This window comes from Rutidosis leptorrhynchoides, chromosome 3 (genome assembly GCF_046630445.1).
Source record: "Rutidosis leptorrhynchoides isolate AG116_Rl617_1_P2 chromosome 3, CSIRO_AGI_Rlap_v1, whole genome shotgun sequence".
Lineage (NCBI taxonomy): Eukaryota > Viridiplantae > Streptophyta > Magnoliopsida > Asterales > Asteraceae > Rutidosis > Rutidosis leptorrhynchoides.
The window spans coordinates 76825505-76847207 of NC_092335.1; the positions used below are offsets into that span (position 1 = coordinate 76825505).

A 21703-nucleotide genomic window follows, 5' to 3' on the forward strand; every position below is an offset into this window, starting at 1 on the left:
GGCGTTAGTCATGAACTCATGATGATGTGGATTTCGGATATGTTTCACCGGATAAGCAATGTCTATATCCACTTGATGGATAATGTCACTAGCAATCAAGCTAGAGCTTAAAGAACGATTGTTGTTTTCCCCACGCCATACATTTTGTGTGCATCTCTCCACTTAGAAATACGCCATAGTTTATATTTATTGCTAGGTGAATCACTTACTTTCCACGAACAAGTCCTTATTTGTGGGTGACCGTTGTAATTATTGCTAGTTGTGTAGCATATTGCCTTCCAAAAACCCGGTCGACTATCTTGCACGATGATTTCTCGATTTTTTAAATGATTCCAAGACAATGTAACATATATAAGTTCGGCTTTGTCTCTAAAGATCATTCTTTTTCTAATTTCATCAGATTCTTCACGGATTTCATTACTTACTTCTTGTGACTACGTAGGTTGTACCGCCTAACTGGAGGAGCTTCTACACCTTTTTTAACTTTCTGTCTCGTGTTCCCGCGGGCCCAGTAGTGACACTACCAGATTGTTCACTGTACTCGGGCTCTTGTTCACGTGCACATTTACGGCCTCCTTTTGATACTCCCTGACTCACTTCGTTCATGTAACCCAACTGTTCTGTTAAATCATAATAAAAGTTAAAGTTTTTTTGTGGTGATGCGGTGCTGATGTGAAGGGGAGTTCTATTAAAGATGTTAAAGATAGGGAATAATTTTATTGTTCTTATAATTTATTCAAGTCCTTAGAATTGTTTAAAGAGATACTCCATCATATAACCAAAACCTAACCCATAAATCCACCCCAGATAAATAGGTCTATGTGTGCATGAAGATACACACATCCTAAACAAGCTAATCTGTTTTTGGGATACAACAAAGAATGCATAATACAATCATGGTTCCGACCTAAATCTATATATCGTATTGCACCCGGAAACCACGACACATTTAGACTTGTTCGTCTCATTTATAAGGTAGAAAACTACGCATCCAAACATTTTTACTACTGAAAAAAAAAAAATTCAAGTGAAAACAAGAATATTAAATTCATCAATGATATCCGTTTCTTAATCCCAAAAGTGATTTCTGATTTTAACTGCATCAACACACAAATTTTTGCCTTTTTCAACATAATGAAGGACTAGTACAACCGGCTCACTTCTCCGACCGGTTCATAACTAATCTCGAGTGATTATACTCCCTCACGTCACGTAGAAGACTGTTTTCCAGGTCCTCAGCTTCATGTTCCTATCATCATGTACAAGCGATATCGACTACAAGCTACCTGTGACATTTAAGTAAGCAAATGTGTATTGAGTATCAAAGTCAAAGACAACAGACTTTTAAGTTATAACAGTGAAATGTACTACACAGCCTCTCAGTTGTTAGCTGCCCAATGTTCTTGTTTATTGAACTATGCCAGCAATATGAACGAAGAGCTGCAGTCAAATGGAAAAAAAAAAAAAAAAAAAAAAAAATGGATACCTCGATCATCATATATAAGTTAAGTTGTAGAGAGACGCTGCAAACTGAACATCCGGCCTTTGTTCAAAGTCGAGACGGTATTTGATGCGATGATAACAAGTAATATCACCAAGCTCGTGGCATGTCTTTGATTCCAAATTTAACCTCATTATTTTCCCACATGTTGTTTCCACCACCAAGAAGCTGGATTCATCATCATCATCATCATCATCATCATTATAACTCCCCAACACAAGAGATAATACATCAAAATCATCAACTAAGTAATCAAATCGATAAGGAAGCACGTTACGGCTTACAGAGTATCCACCAAAATCTTCAAAATCAACATGGTATTTCACTAACCAATCTGAATAATCTCTTTTCAGTTCATATATTTTCAACTTGTTATTCAGAGGACGATAAATTTCAACAAGAAGCAACTGATCCCGAGACTCAAATAGATCACATAAATAGTTGTCGTAATCATTATCCAAACCTGCAAGGCGGGCAAAAGGGGTTTCTATTTCGTAAGTGATCTCTTGCTCCAAATCAAAATAAACAATCAGTCCAACCTGCTTGTCAATCCAATGAATGGCGTTCTTCCAATAAACACCCGTTGTAAACGCCATTCTATTGACTCTAGTAATGATAAATTTATACGAAATCTTACAAGTGCGAGTTTGTGAGGAATACATATCTATCTGATAATTATAGGTGACTGATATGGGATCAAGATCACGATAAACATATATAACTTTGTAATGAGGTGATATTAGAGGATCAAAAGCTAAGCTCATATTTATTAAACAATTTCCATTATTAAGAGGGACAGGAAGCCTAATGCATTGGTTGATGGTAGGATTATATACCCAACACTTGTCAGTAACTAGTTCACCAGTTAGGTTACCACAAAGTATCAGACCGTTACAAGAATGTTTAAATAGTACAGTCTCTAGGTTTGGACCATAGTAATTGAGGGTTGGAAATTTAACAGGATTATTATGAACGTCGAATGGGACAAACACATATCCCAACGAAGTTCGGACAAACAAACCCGAAGGAGGATCTGGTGGCTTATTAGGGTTTTTGAAACAAGTGTTGTTTGTAATAATGGAGTACCAATGTTTGCATACAGACTTGAACATAATCAAGGATATTACCGGTAATTTTAATAGGATTTCAGTCACAAGATCTTGGCTTGAACCTATTTTCTCCGCAGCAGCCATTGATGAATGATCATCGGTAGCCTCTGATGGTTATTTTAAAATCCCTACACAATATACTCCGTAGTATATTTATATTTAATTATATTAGTTATATTTATATGCATATATGTGTTATAATAATAATAATAATATAGATATGGATAGTCAATTTTGGTGTATACATATAGTCAATTTTGGTACACAAAGTATGTATTTTTATATTGAGATTTTAGGCTATAAATACTCATGAATGCAAGCATTAAACTTGCACCATTTCTCACACTTACAAAGTGTTTCTTTCTTTCTCTCCATTATCATCTTTGTTCTTACACTTCATTATTAGTATTCTAAATCAAGAATCAAATCACTAAAGGTAGTTATAAGCCTACTGAATTATAACATCAAGAATCAAACCACTAAAGGTAGTTATAAGCCTACTGAATTATAACACGTTATCAGCACGATAATCTTAATACTAAATATGGTTGGCTCTGCCACCAAAATGATATATGGTCGGTTATACCACCAAAATGATATATGGTCGGTTATACCACCAAAATGATATATGGTCGGTTATACCACCAAAATGATATATGGTCGGTTATACCACCAGAATGATATAGGTCGGTTATACCACCTGAAAAAAATATATGGTCGACACTGTCGCCAAATTTTCATTTATGTTTACTAATATTTATATTTTTGTTATATAACATTTATTTATGATTGCTTACACATGGTCGACACTGTCACCTACTTATCATTTATGTTATATTAAATTTATGTTTAATGTTTATATATTATGAATATAAATTGACTCTAATTTATCATGATGTTTGTTTTAATTTTTGATAATAGAAAATGTCGAATCTGGAAAAGCTTAAATTTACTCCTTTAGAATCAACTGGAAACAACTACATGCCATGGGTTATAAAAGTAAAAATGCATCTTAAATCAATGGGCATTCTTGAAACCATAAATGAAAACAACACTTGTTCTGAAAAAGAACAAGCTACGGCATGTTGCTTTATTCATCAACATATTGATGAATGCTTACAAAATAATTATGTGACTGTAGAAGATCCCCATGTTTTATGGGAAGGTCTCAAAAGCAGATTCAATAATCAAAGAGAAATTTTACTTCCAGCTGCAATGGAACAATGGAGAACATTAAGGTTCCAAGACTTTAAGAAAGTAAATGAATACAGCTCAGCTCTGTATAATACATGTTCACAACTTAAATTCTGTGGACATGAAATTAGTGATGCAGACATGATGGAGAAAACTTTCTCCACAATGAATGCTGCAAACATCACAGTGCAAAGAAATTTGAGAATGCTAAAGTTCAAAACATATCCTGAACTTAATTCATATCTCTTAGTTGCAGAGCAAAATGATGAGCTATTAATGAAAAATCAGCAATCCCGTCCTACTGGTACACTTGCAATCCCTGAAGCAAATACTGCAAATAATTATAAACAGGGACAAGGACGCGGGCAAGGTCGTGGTTATAATAACCATCACCATCATCATGCCAAAAGCCATAACTATGGTAGAAACCATCCTTATGGTAATGGTAATGGGCGTGGACGTGGTCGTGGTCGTGGCCGTGGTGGTCAAAGAAATAGTAATCCACGAAAATATAAATATCAACCACAAAACAAGCCCATTAAACAAGATGTTGAAGAAAATTCTTCTAAAAATTCTGAAGAATCTTGCTACAGATGTGGTAGAATGGGCCACTGGGCTAATACTTGCCGAACATCTAAACATCTTGTTAAGATGTATCAGGATTCGCTGAAAGGTAAAAAAAAGGAAGTAAATTTTGTGGATAATATTGATCCAACAGTCACTGAGAAACCATCTGATTTATATGAAGATTTCTTGAATGTTTAAGTTGTGTGTCTTTTGAAAAATAAACGATTTAATATCGTCTGTCTTTGTCATTATGTTTGCTAAATGTTTCAGTACTATCTATTTGCGTTTAAAATATTGTGTAATATTAATGTACTCACTATTTATTTCTTATATATGAAGTTCAATATGAATTTTGCTGGAATACAACATCAATCAAGTGGTGGAGATCTCTGTATAGCAGACAGTGGAACTACACACACTATACTTAAATCCGAGAAATATTTTATTGATCTAAAACCAACGGAAGGAACTATACATACAATATCAGGACCTGCTAACTTGATAAAAGGGATAGGAAAGGCAAATTTCATACTACCAAATGGTACAAAATTTTTAATAAATGATGCCTTATTTTCTCCCAAATCAAGCAGAAATTTATTGAGTTTCTCCGACATATACCTTAACGGGTATGATTATCAGTCAGTGACAACAGAAAATGAGAAATATTTAAGTATCACTGACAAGAGTCATGTGGTTGAAAAACTGCCAAGACTTAGTTCTGGATTACATTATACACATATAAATGTACCAGAAATACATATGGTAGTTAACGAAAAATATATTGATCCTGGTGTATTCAGTTTATGGCATAACAGATTAGGCCATCCAGGATCAACAATGATGAAAAGGATTATTGAATGTACTCATGGACATCCACTAAAGGATAGAAAAATCCATCATGATACAATGGTTCCATGTACATCTTGCTCTCTTGGAAAATTGATAACTAGACCCTCACCACTTAAGGTTGAGAAAGAATCACCAATGTTTCTTGAAAGAATTCAAGGTGATATATGTGGACCAATTCATCCACCATGTGGACCATTTAGATATTTCATGGTTCTAATAGACGCATCTAGCAGATGGTCTCATGTTTGTCTGTTATCAAGCCGTAATGTGGCATTTGCAAAATTTCTTGCCCAAATTATTAAATTGAGAGCTCATTTTCCTGATTACACCATTAAAAGGGTGAGACTTGATAATGCTGGTGAATTTACATCTCAAGCATTTAATGACTATTGCATGTCTATAGGAATTGTTGTTGAACATTCTGTTGCTCATGTGCATACACAAAATGGTTTAGCCGAGTCATTGATTAAACGTTTACAGTTAATCGCTAGACCATTGATAATGAGAACAAAACTCCCTGTATCTATATGGGGTCATGCAATTTTACATGCTACTGCATTGATTCGCATCAGACCAAGTGCAAGTCATAAATATTCCCCCCTACAACTTGCTTTTGGTCAAGAGCCAAATATTTCCCATCTTAGAACATTTGGTTGTGCAGTGTATGTTCCAATTGCGACACCACAACGTACAAAAATGGGTCCTCAAAGGAGGTTGGGAATATATGTTGGATATGAAACATCTTCAATATTAAGGTATATTGAACCTATGACAGGTGACGTTTTTACAGCACGTTTTGCTGATTGTCATTTTAATGAAACATTGTTCCCTAGATTAGGGGGAGAAATGAAAAATAAAGAAAATGATGTTTCATGGTGTGAACCTCAATTAAAGTATCTTGATCCTCGCACAAAAGAATGCGAGACAGAAGTTCAAAAGATAATGCATATACAAGAACTTGCAAATCAATTGCCTGATGCATTTACAGATACAAAAACGGTGACAAAATCATATATACCAGCAGTAAATACTCCAGCTCGAATTGAAATTCCAAAAGCTGGCAATAACGTCACTCATGAATCTTTGCCACGTCAGAAACGTGGAAGACCAATCGGTTCAAAGGATAAAAATCCTCGAAAAAGAAAATCAGCTGATAATGAAGTAAAAGAAAGTGTTCAAGAAGAACCACAAATCAGTACTCCTACTGCAGAGGAGATTGATGATGTCAATACAGAAATTGCAATCAATTATGCATATTCAAAAATATTATGGAACCGAAATGAAATGAAAAATCTTGATGAGAAATTTTCATTTAATGTTGCATATGACATCATGAATAATGATGATGATCCAGAACCAACATCTATGGTTGAATGTCAAAATAGACATGATTGGGCTCAATGGAAAGAAGCAATACGAGCTGAATTAGAATCACTCAATAAAAGAAAAGTTTTCGGATCCATCATTCTCACTCCTAAAGATGTGAAACCTGTAGGATACAGATGGATTTTTGTCCGAAAAAGAAATGAGAAAAATGAAGTTACAAGGTATAAAGCTAGACTTGTAGCTCAAGGTTTTTCTCAAAGACCGGGAATTGATTATGAAGAAACTTATTCTCCTGTTATGGATGCAATTACTTTTAGGTACTTAATCAGTCTGGCAGTTTCTAAAAATTTAGAAATGCATCTCATGGATGTTGTGACTGCTTATCTATATGGATCACTTGATAGTGATATATATATATGAAGATACCTGAAGGATTTAAGGTACCAGAAGCATCAAATGCAAAACCCAAAGAAATGTATTCGATTAAATTACAAAGATCTTTATATGGGTTAAAACAATCGGGACGTATGTGGTATAACCGATTAAGTGATTACTTGATAAGCAAAGGGTATACAAATAATCTTACTTGCCCTTGTGTTTTCATTAAGAAAACAACATCCGGATATGTGATCATAGCTGTTTATGTTGATGATCTTAACATCATAGGTACAAATAAAGAGATCCATGAAGCCATTCAACTTCTAAAGAAAGAATTTGAAATGAAAGATCTCGGAAAAACCAAGTATTGCCTTGGTTTACAAATTGAGCATATGCCTAATGGTTTACTTGTACATCAAACAACATATACTGAAAAGATTTTGAAACGTTTCAATATGGACAAGGCAAAACCATTAAGTACTCCTATGGTTGTTAGATCACTCAATGTTGAAGCTGATCCATTTCGTCCATGTGAAGATCAAGAAGACATTCTTGGACCAGAAGTACCATATCTTAGTGCAATTGGAGCTCTTATGTATCTTACAAATTGTACAAGACCTGACATTTCTTTTGCAGTTAATTTGTTGGCAAGGTTCAGCTCTGCTCCTACCAAAAGACACTGGAATGGGATCAAACACATATTTCGATACCTTCGAGGAACTACTGATTTAGGATTATTTTATTCTAACGAATCAAAACAAGATTTGGTTGGTTATGCAGATGCAGGTTATTTATCTGATCCACATAAAGCTAAATCTCAAACTGGATATGTATTCCTAAATGGAGGTACTGCAATATCATGGCGTTCTCAAAAACAAACACTTGTTGCTACATCGTCAAATCATGCCGAAGTGATTGCATTACATGAAGCTACTCGAGAATGTTTTTGGTTGAGATCAATGACACAACTCATTACTGATTCTTGTGGACTAGAACGCGATAAAAGTCCAACAACTATCTATGAAGATAATGCAGCTTGCATAGCACAGATGAAAGAAGGGTATATCAAAAGTGACCGAACAAAACACATACCACCTAGATTCTTCTCATACACTCAAAATCTCATTAAGGACAACCAGATTGAAATGAGATATGTGCAATCTAGCAAAAACTCTGCTGATCTTTTCACGAAAGCACTTCCAACTGCTATTTTCAGAACACACGTTCATAACATTGGCATGAGACATGTTCAAAAGATGTAACAGCTGAAGCGATGTCTACTTGAGGGGGAGTCAACTCCATGCTGCACTCTTTTTCCCTTAGCTAAAGTTTTTTCCCACTGGGTTTTCTTTAGCAAGGTTTTTAACGAGGCAGTAATTTATAGTTGATCTTCAACAAAATAAAATTGCTATCCAAGGGGGAGTGTTATAATAATAATAATAATATAGATATGGATAGTCAATTTTGGTGTATACATATAGTCAATTTTGGTACACAAAGTATGTATTTTTATATTGAGATTTTAGGCTATAAATACTCATGAATGCAAGCATTAAACTTGCACCATTTCTCACACTTACAAAGTGTTTCTTTCTTTCTCTCCATTATCATCTTTGTTCTTACACTTCATTATTAGTATTCTAAATCAAGAATCAAATCACTAAAGGTAGTTATAAGCCTACTGAATTATAACATCAAGAATCAAACCACTAAAGGTAGTTATAAGCCTACTGAATTATAACAATATGCATATTATATTATACTAACTATAAGTGAATATAAATAATAAATATATATAAATAAATTCTATCCTAATCCTAAATATACTATATTTTTACGTAGTTATAGTTTTACGTAGTAGTTATTGTAATTAACTTTTTATCTACTGTATTTAATTAATCTTGATAAGAGTGAAACTACTGTGAGGATGAATCCATGTCTTATAACAAACAAGAAAAAGGTCAAAAACAACACAAAACAAAGAAAGAAACACAAGTGTTAATGTGTGCAAGAAATTTATATAAACTCTCTAGCAGCAGCTTCTCTCCTTGACGAATAATCAAATTCTAGTTCTAATGATATATATATATATATATATATATATATATATATATATATATATATATATATATATATATATACCGTAATACCTCCTCCTAAACCAGCTAAACAATTTTTAACACAACTCACTCTAGAAACCAACACAAGAAAACAAACAACTCTCAAAACCAAAAAGGAAAGAATTGTTAAGACTCTATGAATGCATATATAAATCGGTTTTCTTTGACGAATAATCAAAATCACGTTGAGATAAAAGTCCATAGCTTTCTTCCTATGGAAACTTCACCAGGATGATGCTCAACCTCCTCATCTTCAAAATCATCATCATCATCATCATCATCCTCACCATCATCATGATATTCCCTATCCTGTTGAGGTGTCCCGTTCACCTCTTCACTCATTACTATCTCATCTTCACACTTGTTTCCTACCTCGTTCTCTTCATCTCCATCGTTATTCTGCACACAACATAATTCATTCAATAAAAATGTAATATCACCTTACTCAATTACCAGAATCCTTGTTCTGGGTTATATACAATAGGAAATGTATACGAAAGCAAGCTAATTTATACATGGAGTTGCGAGCCACCAACATAATCTCCGTTAGCAAGACTGGTTGAAGCTTCAGGCTGAACCTTTGAACCAGTGACTCGTCTCTTTCTCCCAACACCCTTCGAGACACCACCACCCTCTGTACTTTGATTAGACAGTGTTCCGTCATCAGCCGCCAAAGCAACACTGATAAACACAGATATGCACAAAAATAAGTATCGTAAAGAACATTTTAGTTTAATGATTAGGAAAACTACTCGGTAGCACAGATTTCATTACTTACTTCTTGTGACGGCGTAGGTTGTACCGCCCAACTGGAGGAGCTTCTACGCCTTTCGTACCTTTCTGTCTCGTGTTCCTGCGGGTCCCAGTAGTAACACTAACAGATTGTTCACTGTACTCAGGCTCTTGTTCACTTGCACGTTTACGCCCTCCCTTTCTCCCACCTTTTGATACTCCCTGACTCACTTCGTTCGTGTAACCAGAGTGTTCTGCACCACCATTACCATTCTCACTCACATTATTTTGACTAGTAGCTTTAGCCGCACGTGCTCTGGTAGCCATTGGTTTGCGCCTAGTGGTCCGTTTACTTTGACTCTCGTTCCCATCAGCCTCCTCGATCTCATTTGTCTGGCTGTTGATGTTTCTAAAATCATCATCGCCCGATTGGTCCACCTGTCTCTGCACATCAAAAGAATCTGATACAACTTTAGCCGACACGTCTGGTTCATCCTCCGAGCTTAAAATATATTCGGGTATTTCTCCAACATCTACAAGCTTCTCTTGCGCTTGCGTTTCACTCGCTTCACGTTCGTCCTTTTTCCCTGCAGAGAATACAAACACCTTCGACGTACATTTTCGCAGCCATTCAAACGTTTTACTACCAGAACCAGGAGACCCCGAATTAACCAAACCGACAGATGTCGTCCCGATATTCATTCTCTCAGACGCACCCTGAACCGCTTCCTTCATATAACCATCAGCTAGTTTCGGCAAAGCAAACGTATCGTTCTTAATTTCTGCTAACGAATGAAGATCCGATAGGACAAATTCAGAAAGTTTCTCTTCGCACTCCTTGCAGCCCTTTTGTTTCTCAACGAAGGCAACAAACCGTTCTCGTTCGTTAAAGAATTGTTCACGTTGGTCCTTTAACTTTACGCTAAGCGTTACAAGCTGGTCAATATCGTGTTTCATTTCCGTCTGCTGACCTTCTAGATGCTTCTGATTTGTAAAAACATTGTTTTTTTCTTTCTCTAAACGTACCCGTTCTGATTTCATCTCTTCCATTTCTCTACTTGCAATTTCTCTCAAGTATTTAACATTCGCCAACTCTCTTTCGTTTTCTTCTTTAAACGATGTTTCACGTTCACGCATCCGATTCTCAAAATCCGTCTCTTTGTTCTGCAACTCAATATCGAGTTCTTGTTTCTTCTCTTCTAATTCACGAACCATTTGCGTTTCCTTACTGTTATATTTAGCTTCTAGAACATTCTTCTCGTGCTCCATATTTGCATCAAATGTTTCTTTAGATAACTTGAGAGCTTCTAATTCACTAGCTATATAACTCTCGGTTTCCAACTTCTGATTATTCAACTTCTCGTGTTCTAACCGATTCATTTTTTCCATATATTCCTTTTGTGCGGTAACTGACTCTAATTCCTTCTTGATCTCATCTCGTTTCTCATCAAGAACGTCCCATTCCTTTTCAAATTTCTCCTTTTCCCGCTTCAAATTTTCCCGTTCCGTTATAACTGTTTCCCTCTCTTGTCTAATTTTTTCTATCTCGTGTTTCAATTCCGACTGCAAACGGAAATACTCGCACCTCTCGTCTTCCGTTACTTGAAGTCTTTCCCGTTCTTCGTTAACCTTCGATCTTTGTTCTTCAATTTCAATATTTATCTTTTCAAGCTCGGCTTTAAGACTTAACAAATTTTCCATTTCACTTCTTACTTCTTTCCTTTCTTTCTCTAGATTCTTCCCCTCAGCTTTAAGGGACTTATCCTTCTCCTGCAAAGCCTTCGACTTCAAATCGAAATCTTTCTCTTTCTCCTTAATTTTCTCGAGTCTCTTTTCTAGCGCTTGTTCACGTTTCGCAATTTTTCCTTCCAAGTGATTGACTTCAACTTCCTTTTTCTCCACCTCAACAACTTTGACTTTAAATTCCTCATCCAACAAGTTCCTTTTTCGTTCCAACTCCACCTCGAAATCACGTGTTTTAGCTTCCAGAACGGCCTTATGCTCATCCAAAAGTTTCTGAATCTCTACCTGTAAGGAGATCGATGATCTCATTACATTTCCAAAGAAAACAACCGTAAATATATATGAATAATGCATGAGAAACTTACTTGTTCTCTCACATTAAGCTTCTCCTCTATCTCTATCAATTCCTTCTCTTTCACCTCTAAGATCTTTCTTGTAGCAGCAGCTTCCTGTATACAAAACACGCAGATAAAGTGAATATATATTACTGTAATATATAAATCAGCCAAAAGACTAAAAAAAATAACCTTTTCTTTCAAAGCTAATTTTTCACTTCTAGTCCTTATTTCTTCTTCTTTAGTTTTCAAATCAGAATTAGCAACGTCAATTCTCTTCTGCGTTTCTTCAAGATCAAATTGTTTCTGTTTATAAACTCTATCACTATCATTCGCCAACTCCTCTCGTTGATTAAGCAATCTACGCAACTCAGCCAACTTCTCTTCTCCCTCGTTTAACTTCCGCTCCCATTCTCGTAAGTCCTCCCGTTGGTGCGATAGATTGCGTTCATGTGCATCTCTCCTAATAAGATATAAGAAACGGTAAGCACAAAATACTACTATTTGTGAAAGTACTCTTTTCTATTTTAAGAAAACGTAAGACGTACTCGTTATTAAATGCCACGAGTTCTCTCATGAGTGAACTTTCTTTCGCCTCGATCTCATTTGATTTTCTTTGTATTTCTGATAATTTCCTGCTGACCTCGGCAAGCTTCGCATCAGCAGCATGCAATTTCGCCTCTACCTCCAATGATCTCCCTTCAATACTAGTAAACAAAGCTTGTGCTTCCTCCAATTTCGATTCAGCCGTGAATTTTATTTCCGCATATTCTGACCGCATTTCACGTAAAGCCTTTTCCAACTGCAGTAACATATGATTGAGCACTATTCTTGACGAATTCAAGTTCGAATTAACATGGTGATATATGATTGTACCAAAGATGTTACCTCATGGACACATTGTTTCTCAACTCCTAAAGCTTTTCTCAACTTCTCCTCTCGTTTTTCCACCTCGGTAATAGCAATAAGATGCGCTGTTTGTTCCCGCTTGAGGAGCTCGTTGGTTTCCGCTAATGCTTGTTCATATTCTTTATTCTTAGATACCGATTCCTTTTTCTCAATGAGAAGAAGGCCCATGTTATATTGGTATTCATAGAGCTGTAAGTAAGCCAATCATCAGATGAAGTCAATTTCAATCACTCAACTACATAGCATTTTCAAATAATTTTATACGGCGTGGAGAAAAAACATAACTCCAATTAATCCAAAATTAGTATGATCCTATAATTCAGTATACTGCAACTCTGTAAGTCCCCACATTTTCAAGTCTTAATCATCACAGAGCGCAATCTTTAACAGTTAACAATTTTATAAAAAAAACTACTACAAATCCTATTCCAGAGTTCAACACCTATGATCTATATAACTGCAAGTGTTTTCAGGCAACAGTAAAATGGCCTGATCCAAACAGCATAAGAACTCTAAAAGTTTGCATATAATTTACTTCTTTTTTCTTAAACTAACTAGAGTAAGCATCAATTGCTGCATAAAGTATCCAACTTGCTACCATAAATTCAATAAACATATACTCCATAATTTAGGGTAGTTAACTAACATCTTTAGTACCCATTTTATTTTGCTAGCTAGAAAAAGATAGCATTTTTATCTATAACAAAACCTAATTAAGAAACAAATAAGTAGAATAAATACTGGAATCAAAATTACAAAATCAAGAAAATGCAAAAGAATGAAAAACATTGATGACTACTAACCTCTTTTTCAAGCTTATTAATTTTATCAATAGCAACATCTCGATCCATACTCTCCACGTTTGAAAAAATACCCTTGGGTGTAGAATCCCCAATTGCAAAACCCCTATCTGAATTACCAGAACCCGACCTGTTTTTATCACGCCAACCCGACCACAGTTTTTGAGGCGTTAACATCTCAGAATTGTGGATCCTTTAATCTACGGCTTAAAGAAGACTAACCCAAAAAAAAAATAAAAAAATCTTTTTTAAACCCAAAAAGGAAAACGTAATCAGATGTTTACAATCCCAAAAACAAGAACAAACCCTAACCGGACATGAATTAAATCCCAAATTCCGGTGAATAAAAAAGACTTGGGGTCCGGTAACGTCTCCAAACTTTTTCTCTCTCTTAAAAATGTGACAAGAAGCCACCGCGGGTGAGTTAGCAAAGGATTAGATCGATCACATACGTTTCATTTCTTTTATTTTCTATTTTTTATTTTTATTTATTTTTTATTTTTATTCGATTCGATCGATTAGATTGGTACAGCGTGGCACTTTTCCTAATTAGGCTTCTTTTTGTAATTTTGGCAGGCCGCCTTTTTGGATATAGAACGTGGGAGTTTGTAAAGGGTTACCGAAATGACGATAGTATCCCTTAAGCAGTGGAGTTAAAGAGTTAAATAAAGTGCATCAAACTTGATCTCAAAAAAGGTTATTATTGGCTGTGATTAGTTGTACGTTGCTTTTATAAAGTTATACGGTGAACTGTAAAAGTATATATGCAAATACATACATTCTTCATCTTACAAGCCAAGCAATGGCGGGAGATAGTTTTTTCTTTTAACAGCAGTTCAGAATCATTCGATAGGGACTAAACTATCCACGCATCCAAGTATCCAACCCTCACACTTGTATAACCCGCCCTCAAATGCTGCCCAGAAGAAGACTCGGCATAATCCGCGGGCATGGGCGGTAAACCCCCCCCCCCCCCCCACTGCCCCGCAACGTGATGTGTGAAAGGCACCTTGTGTGCAATGTTGCACCCCTGACCACTCTCTAAGAAAGGCAGACCACCGCCACATGAGCTACAACACAAGGTTAATGGCCAGAGATAGTAGATGAGCTCAATTCCAAGGCTACACGTTGTCATGACAACTGTTAAAATACAATGCAAATTTAGAATAATATGGAATTAGTATATGTATATGGGTAAAATATCTAGATATTAATATATATATGAAAAATATCTAGATATTAAAATGTATAGAAAAATCTAGATATTTATATGTGTAAGAAATATCTAGATATTTATATGTATAAAAATATCTAGATATTTATATATCCATGGAAATATCTAATTTCTAGAAACTTCCATGGAGTAGTATAAATATAGGTGGTGGGTTCATTTGTGTAAGGTGTGAAGTGTGTGAGAGTGAAATAAGAAGTGAGTTGTGAAGAAGAGAAGAAGAGTGTGAGTTAGCGAAAGTAGAGAAGAGAAAGCTTGTAAGTAATATTGTAATTGTAATTTAATATAAGTGTTTTTGTTAAGTTTCCCGATCAAGCCTTAGTTTGTGTTTAAGTTCTTAGTGCACTTTTGTTGTTCTTATTATATGGTCGGCTCTGCCGCCTAAGTAATACATGGTCGGTTATACCGCCTAAAGATATATGGTCGACACTGTCGCCTAAGTACATTGTGCACTAAGGATTTATAAAATTAAAGGTTAACCAACGTCAAAGTGTTGGTGTAGTGAGTCTAGTATAGTCTAGATCCTCTATAGTGGGTGTGTTGGGCTCGTCGAAGCTTCCAACAATTGGTATCAGAGCGGGTCGTTCGGGACCATTTCTAGTGGAGGAAATCGGTAAACGTTGGACGTTTACATCGACTTGTTTTCACCAAGGCTCTAAGGGAGATTCTGTCGGAGCACAGTTAGGAACTGTGAAAGCTCATCGGTCAGGGACCAAGCTTATTGGACGTTGGACGTCATGATGGCAAATCTTGCAAGTACGAGCAGTGGAATCAAGAGTCTCAATAACCACAACTATGGTTATTGGCGGACTTGCATAGAATCCTACCTACAAGGACGTGATTTATGGGAAATAGTTGCTGGCAGTGACACAACGCCTCCACCGAAAGAAAATGCCGAAGCCTTGAGAAAATGGAACATCAAGGCCGGGAAGGCTTTATTTATACTGAAGACTACAATCGAGGAGGATCTATTGGAGCACATCCGCGACGAGAAAACACCGAAGGCAGCTTGGGAAACTTTTGACAAGTTATTTTCAAAGAAGAATGAAGCACGCCTCCAGCTCTTGGAAAATGAGCTCGCAGGTATCTCACAAGGAAGTTTGTCTATTTTCCAGTATTTCACCAAGGTGAAATCTATTTGCCGTGAGATATCTCAGCTTGCTCCTGAAGAGAAAGTGAGTGATGCAAGGATGAAGAGAATTATCATCCATGGCTTAAGATCCGAGTATAATGGATTTATAGCCGCTGTGAGAGGATGGCCTACTCAACCATCATTAATAGAGCTGGAGAATCTATTGGCTAATCAAGAGGCATTAGCCAAGCAGATGAATGAAGTAACCATAAAAGACGGAGAAGATGCACTTTTCACCAATAAGAAGAAAGCAACATCTCGAAGACAAGAGGCGATGAAAGAAAGTAAGACATATGGGTGGAAGGGTCACCCAAAATCAAAAGGCAACGCTTCAGGGGGAGCTCAACAAGGAAGAAGGGATCATCGCCAACAATACGGGGAAAATGATAAGAGAAAGAATGGTGAATGCTTCCATTGTGGCAAGAAGGGTCATTTTGCTCGAGATTGTAGATTCCCCAGAAGGCAAACTTTCGAAGGAAATGTGTCCGCCGCAAGAGATGAGAAGAAAGAGGTCACATTCGAAGCAACCATTAATGAGAAAACATGAGATGCAGAAGCTGAACTCTCTGTTGAAGCTGACATAGATGATCAAGCTCTTACAACAATTTTAAAGTCAAAAATAAACTACAAAGATGATTGGATCATCGATTCTGGGTGCTCAAATCATATGACCAACGATGGGACAAAGCTGCAAGAAATGGAGGATTACAAAGGAAATAGAGTCGTGTTGACAGCCGACAATTCAAGGTTATCTATTTCTCACATTGGAAAGACAATAATTCCAAATGAAGGCGGCTCTCATAAGCTCCAACTCGAGAAGGTGTATCTTGTCCCTGGCCTAAAGAAGAATTTACTGTCAGTACCACAATTGACAGTAGAAGGGAATTATGTGCTCTTTGGACCAGAAGATGTGTCCGTATTCAAGAGAGTGAAGGTGGTTGGCAATCCAATTATGCAAGGAAGAAGAATAGAGTCGGTCTATGTACTATCTGCTGAAACAGCATATGTGGATAAGACTCGAAAGAATGAGACGGCTGATCTGTGGCATGAACGTCTTGGGCATGTGGGATACAATAAGTTAAAGGACATGATGGTGAAACGCATAGTAAATGGGCTTCCTCAAATTGATATCCGAACAGATACAATATGTGCTGGATGTCAATTTGGCAAAGCTCACCAATTACCATTCAAGGAGTCAACGCATCAGTCCAAGACACCACTAGAGCTCATACACTCAGATGTCTTCGGCCCAGTGAAACAAACATCACTTGGAGGTATGAAGTATATGGTGACATTCATTGATGACTTCTCAAGGTATGTATGGGTTTACTTCATGAAGGAAAAGTCAGAGGCTTTTCAGAAGTTTAAAGAGTTCAAGAACAAGGTAGAAAGTGAGCTCAATACTAAGATTCGATGCTTACGCACAGATAATGGAGGAGAATATTTATCAACCGAGTTCAATATCTACCTTGAGAAGCACAAGATCAGAAGGCAATTAACTTGCCCCAATACTCCACAGCAGAATGGAGTGGCGGAACGCAAGAATCGCCACCTTGCCAAAACTTGTCGAAGTATGCTTCATGGTAAGAATGTACCAGGTAGATTTTGGGCTGAATGTATGAGGACGGCATCGTACGTGATTAACAGACTCCCACAAACAAAGTTGGGATATATTTCACCATATGAAAGATTATGGAAGATCAAACCAACCGTCAACCATCTCAAAGTTTTTGGATGTGTATGCTACGTCTTCGTGCCAGATCATCTACGAAGCAAATTTGAGAAGAAGGCAATTCGGTGCATTTTTGTCGGTTATGATGAATCAAGAAAAGGATGGAGATGTTGTGATCCAAATACCGGAAAGTGCCATACTTCAAGAAATGTGGTATTTGATGAAGCGTCTTCATGGTGGTCACCTCAAAAGATAGAGCTTCCAGAATCTCATGGATTAGAAGAAGGTCCAGAAGAAAAAGAAGAACATAAAGAGCACATATCTGATCCAATTAAAGAAGGAGATGGATCGTACTCTAAGGAAACGAGTCCATGGAAAACTGGGGTACATCAATCTACATCCGAATAGGTTCGTCCAAGCCAAATGGATGCCGAGGAGCACATGCAAGAATTACGGAGATCAACAAGGTCGAGGAAACCTAATCCGAGGTATGCCAATGCTGCTGATGTGGATGAATCAATACCTATTGAGCCTTCCACTTATGAAGAAGCAGCACAAAGTCAAGAATGGAAGAAAGCGATGGAAGAAGAAATTAATGCACTAAAAGAAAACCAGACATGGAGTTTAGTTCCAAAGCCAAAAGATGTAAAACCAATATCTTGTAAATGGGTTTACAAGGTGAAGACTCGATCAGATGGCTCCATTGAAAGGTATAAAGCTCGACTTGTTGCTAGAGGTTTTTCTCAACAATATGGGCTGGATTATGAAGAAACGTTTAGTCCAGTGGCAAAGATTACAACAATTCGAGCTCTACTAGCTTTAGCTGCTAGCAAATCTTGGAAGTTATGGCAGATGGATGTCAAGAACGCTTTCTTACATGGAGAACTTGACAAAGACATTTATATGAAGCAACCAAGAGGCTTTGAGAACAAGATCCATCCTGAGCATATCTGCAAATTAAAGAAAGCACTATACGGCTTGAAGCAGGCTCCAAGAGCTTGGTACGGGAAGATTGGCGAGTTCTTAGTACAAAGTGGTTTCACAGTTGCTCCTTCAGATTCTAGTTTATTTGTGAAACAAGATCAAGGAAAACTAGCCATAGTGCTAGTATATGTGGATGACTTAATCATCACGGGAGATCACTATGAGGAGATCCAAAGAACAAGGGAGAATCTGTCTAGCAGATTTCATATGAAGGAGCTTGGAGAACTCAAACATTTTCTTGGACTCGAAATAGAGCAGAAAAGAGAAGGATTATTTCTGGGACAACAGAAATATGCGCGAGATCTTTTACAAAAGTACGGAATGCTTAATTGCAAACCTATCTCAACTCCGATGGATCCGAATACAAAACTACGAGCAGATGAAGGAAAATGTCTTCAAGATGTTACCATGTATCGAAAGATGGTCGGAAGTCTTATTTATCTCACAATAAGCCGGCCAGATATATCTTATGCAGTTGGAGTGGTTAGTCGATACATGAGCAATCCGAAGAAGCCTCATCTTGATGTTGTACGATGCATCTTAAGGTATGTTAAAGGCACTATTAACTTTGGTATTTTATACAAGAAAACAAAAGAATGTCACGTGACTGGATATTGTGACGCCGATTACGCTGGAGACTATGATACACGACGGTCAACAACTGGATACATGTTTAGTCTTGGATCGGGAGTAATATCATGGTGCAGCAAGAGACAACCAACAGTATCCTTGTCAAGCACTGAAGTAGAATATCGATCGGCAGCATCAGCAACACAAGAAATTATGTGGTTGAAGCAACTAATGGAAGATCTTCATCAATCAACAGATTATCAAGTAAAGCTTTTCTGCGATAACCTATCAGCTATTCGTCTAGCAGAAAATCCAGTCTTTCATGCGAGAACAAAACATATAAAAGTGCACTATCACTATGTTCGCGAGAAGGTCCTTGAAGGAGAGATCAAGATGATGCCAACAAAGACAGATGAACAGGTTGCAGATATATTCACCAAGAGCCTAAGTAAACCGAAGTTTACAAAATTCAGAGAAGCACTTGGAATGGTCTGCAAGACATCGTTGGAAGAAAATTTGCATTGAGGGGGAGTGTTAAAATACAATGCAAATTTAGAATAATATGGAATTAGTATATGTATATGGGTAAAATATCTAGATATTAATATGTATATGAAAAATATCTAGATATTAAAATGTATAGAAAAATCTAGATATTTATATGTGTAAGAAATATCTAGATATTTATATGTATAAAAATATCTAGATATTTATATATCCATGGAAATATCTAATTTCTAGAAACTTCCATGGAGTAGTATAAATATAGGTGGTGGGTTCATTTGTGTAAGGTGTGAAGTGTGTGAGAGTGAAATAAGAAGTGAGTTGTGAAGAAGAGAAGAAGAGTGTGAGTTAGCGAAAGTAGAGAAGAGAAAGCTTGTAAGTAATATTGTAATTGTAATTTAATATAAGTGATTTTGTTAAGTTTCCCGATCAAGCCTTAGTTTGTGTTTAAGTTCTTAGTGCACTTTTGTTGTTCTTATTATATGGTCGGCTCTGCCGCCTAAGTAATACATGGTCGGTTATACCGCCTAAAGATATATGGTCGACACTGTCGCCTAAGTACATTGTGCACTAAGGATTTATAAAATTAAAGGCTAACCAACGTCAAAGTGTTGGTGTAGTGAGTCTAGTATAGTCTAGATCCTCTATAGTGGGTGTGTTGGGCTCGTCGAAGCTTCCAACAACAACGACATAGTAATATTTTGGAGTTTTTTCAGGATGTTAATTAAGGTGAATAATACTTAGCCAATACCAATGACGACGGCGATGTTAAGGTTAATATTTTGGAGTTTTTTCAGGACGACGATAGTATCCCTTAACCAAAGCTAATATTTTGGCCAGAGATAGTAGATGAGCTCAATACCAATAGTGTTGTTAATACTTAGCCAATCTCACTCGTCAATATTAGAGTTATATATGTTTTTTTATGATTGTTTTGATAGACCCCGAAGGACCTATAATTATGAGATACATATGTATTCCTCACAAACCCGCACTTGCAAGCTTTCATGTAATCTTACCATGACTAGATTCTACACAATGATGTTTCATACGGGTGTTTATTGGAACAACGCTATTCATTGGATTAACAAGAAGTTTGGGATTATTGTGTATTTTGATTTGGATCAACAGATGACTTATGAAACAAAAGCCCCTTTTGCTCGTCTTGGTTTGGATTACTTCAAGTATTTATGTTATGACTGAGGTATCCATTTTTTTTAGTTTTGTGATCGCAACCTTCAATATAATTCAAATTGCTTGTATAGTTAAATACGCAAGAACATTGAACAGCTAACAACTCAGGCTATCACATTTTCACTGTTATAACGTAACTTAAAAGTTTGGTGACTTTAACTCTGATGTTCAAAACATGTATGTATACTTAAATGTGACAGGTATAGCTAGATAATATCGCTTGTGATAGGAACATGAAGCTGCAGACCTTGAAATCATTAGATCTTGAAATCATTCATGTGACATGCATGGAGTATAATTAATAGCTCGAAATTAAAGTATATCTACACATCGTGATCATGATCTGTTTGCAATTATGCATAAAATTGATCCGTGTCTACGTTTTGATTTGTTGAGAAGACTTATAGCTTTAAGATTTGTTGAGAAGACTTAGGTTAGCTTTAAGAGATATATAGTTGAGCAATAAACATGGTGGTCATTTTTTGGTGTTTGAACTGGGTTCGATTTTGCTAAGGTCTGACCCCATCGATCATTGAGTTCAGATTTTAAAACAGCACCAAAGGTTTGGTTCTATCAGTTAATAAAGATCTTTATACTGTACATTGCTTTCAGAATGTCATTAAATAAATGACGGATGGTGTTAGTGATACTGGTAATTGAAGTTGAGGCTGGCAAAATATCAAGATTCAAGCACACAGACCATATTAGCTTGAATCTGGCATTCGTATTAATAAGAATATGATGCACAAATATCGTACTGTTATAATATATAAATATATATATAAATGGATAGTCAATTATTGATACACAAAAGTAATATTATTGTATTACCTAAACTTGTGATATTTTTGCT

General features: G+C 36.4%; 1 protein-coding gene across 1 annotated transcript; it reads right to left on the reverse strand.

Moving 5' to 3' along the window:
• Positions 1-8926: 8926 nt before the first annotated feature.
• On the reverse strand, positions 8927-13757 carry LOC139896389 (nuclear matrix constituent protein 1-like). Its single transcript, XM_071879022.1, has 8 exons — positions 13567-13757; positions 12743-12952; positions 12403-12656; positions 12047-12317; positions 11885-11968; positions 9823-11804; positions 9560-9725; positions 8927-9443 (listed from the first exon to the last, which is right to left on the reverse strand). The coding sequence occupies exons 1-8, from the start codon at positions 13738-13740 to the stop codon at positions 9225-9227; spliced, it is 3360 nt and encodes a 1119-aa protein (XP_071735123.1). The 5' UTR covers positions 13741-13757; the 3' UTR covers positions 8927-9224.
• Between the last annotated feature and the right edge of the window lie 7946 nt (positions 13758-21703).

Bases quoted from the DNA above. Each gene is read 5' to 3' on its own strand.
- LOC139896389 (XM_071879022.1), bottom strand. From the start codon at position 13,740: ATGTTAACGCCTCAAAAACTGTGGTCGGGTTGGCGTGATAAAAACAGG. The intron at 12,657-12,742 runs GTAACATCTTTG...ATGTTACTGCAG, and splicing joins AGAAACAATGTGTCCATGAG to TTGGAAAAGGCTTTACGTGA. The intron at 9,444-9,559 runs GTATAAATTAGC...TGTTGTGTGCAG, and splicing joins TTGGTGGCTCGCAACTCCAT to AATAACGATGGAGATGAAGA.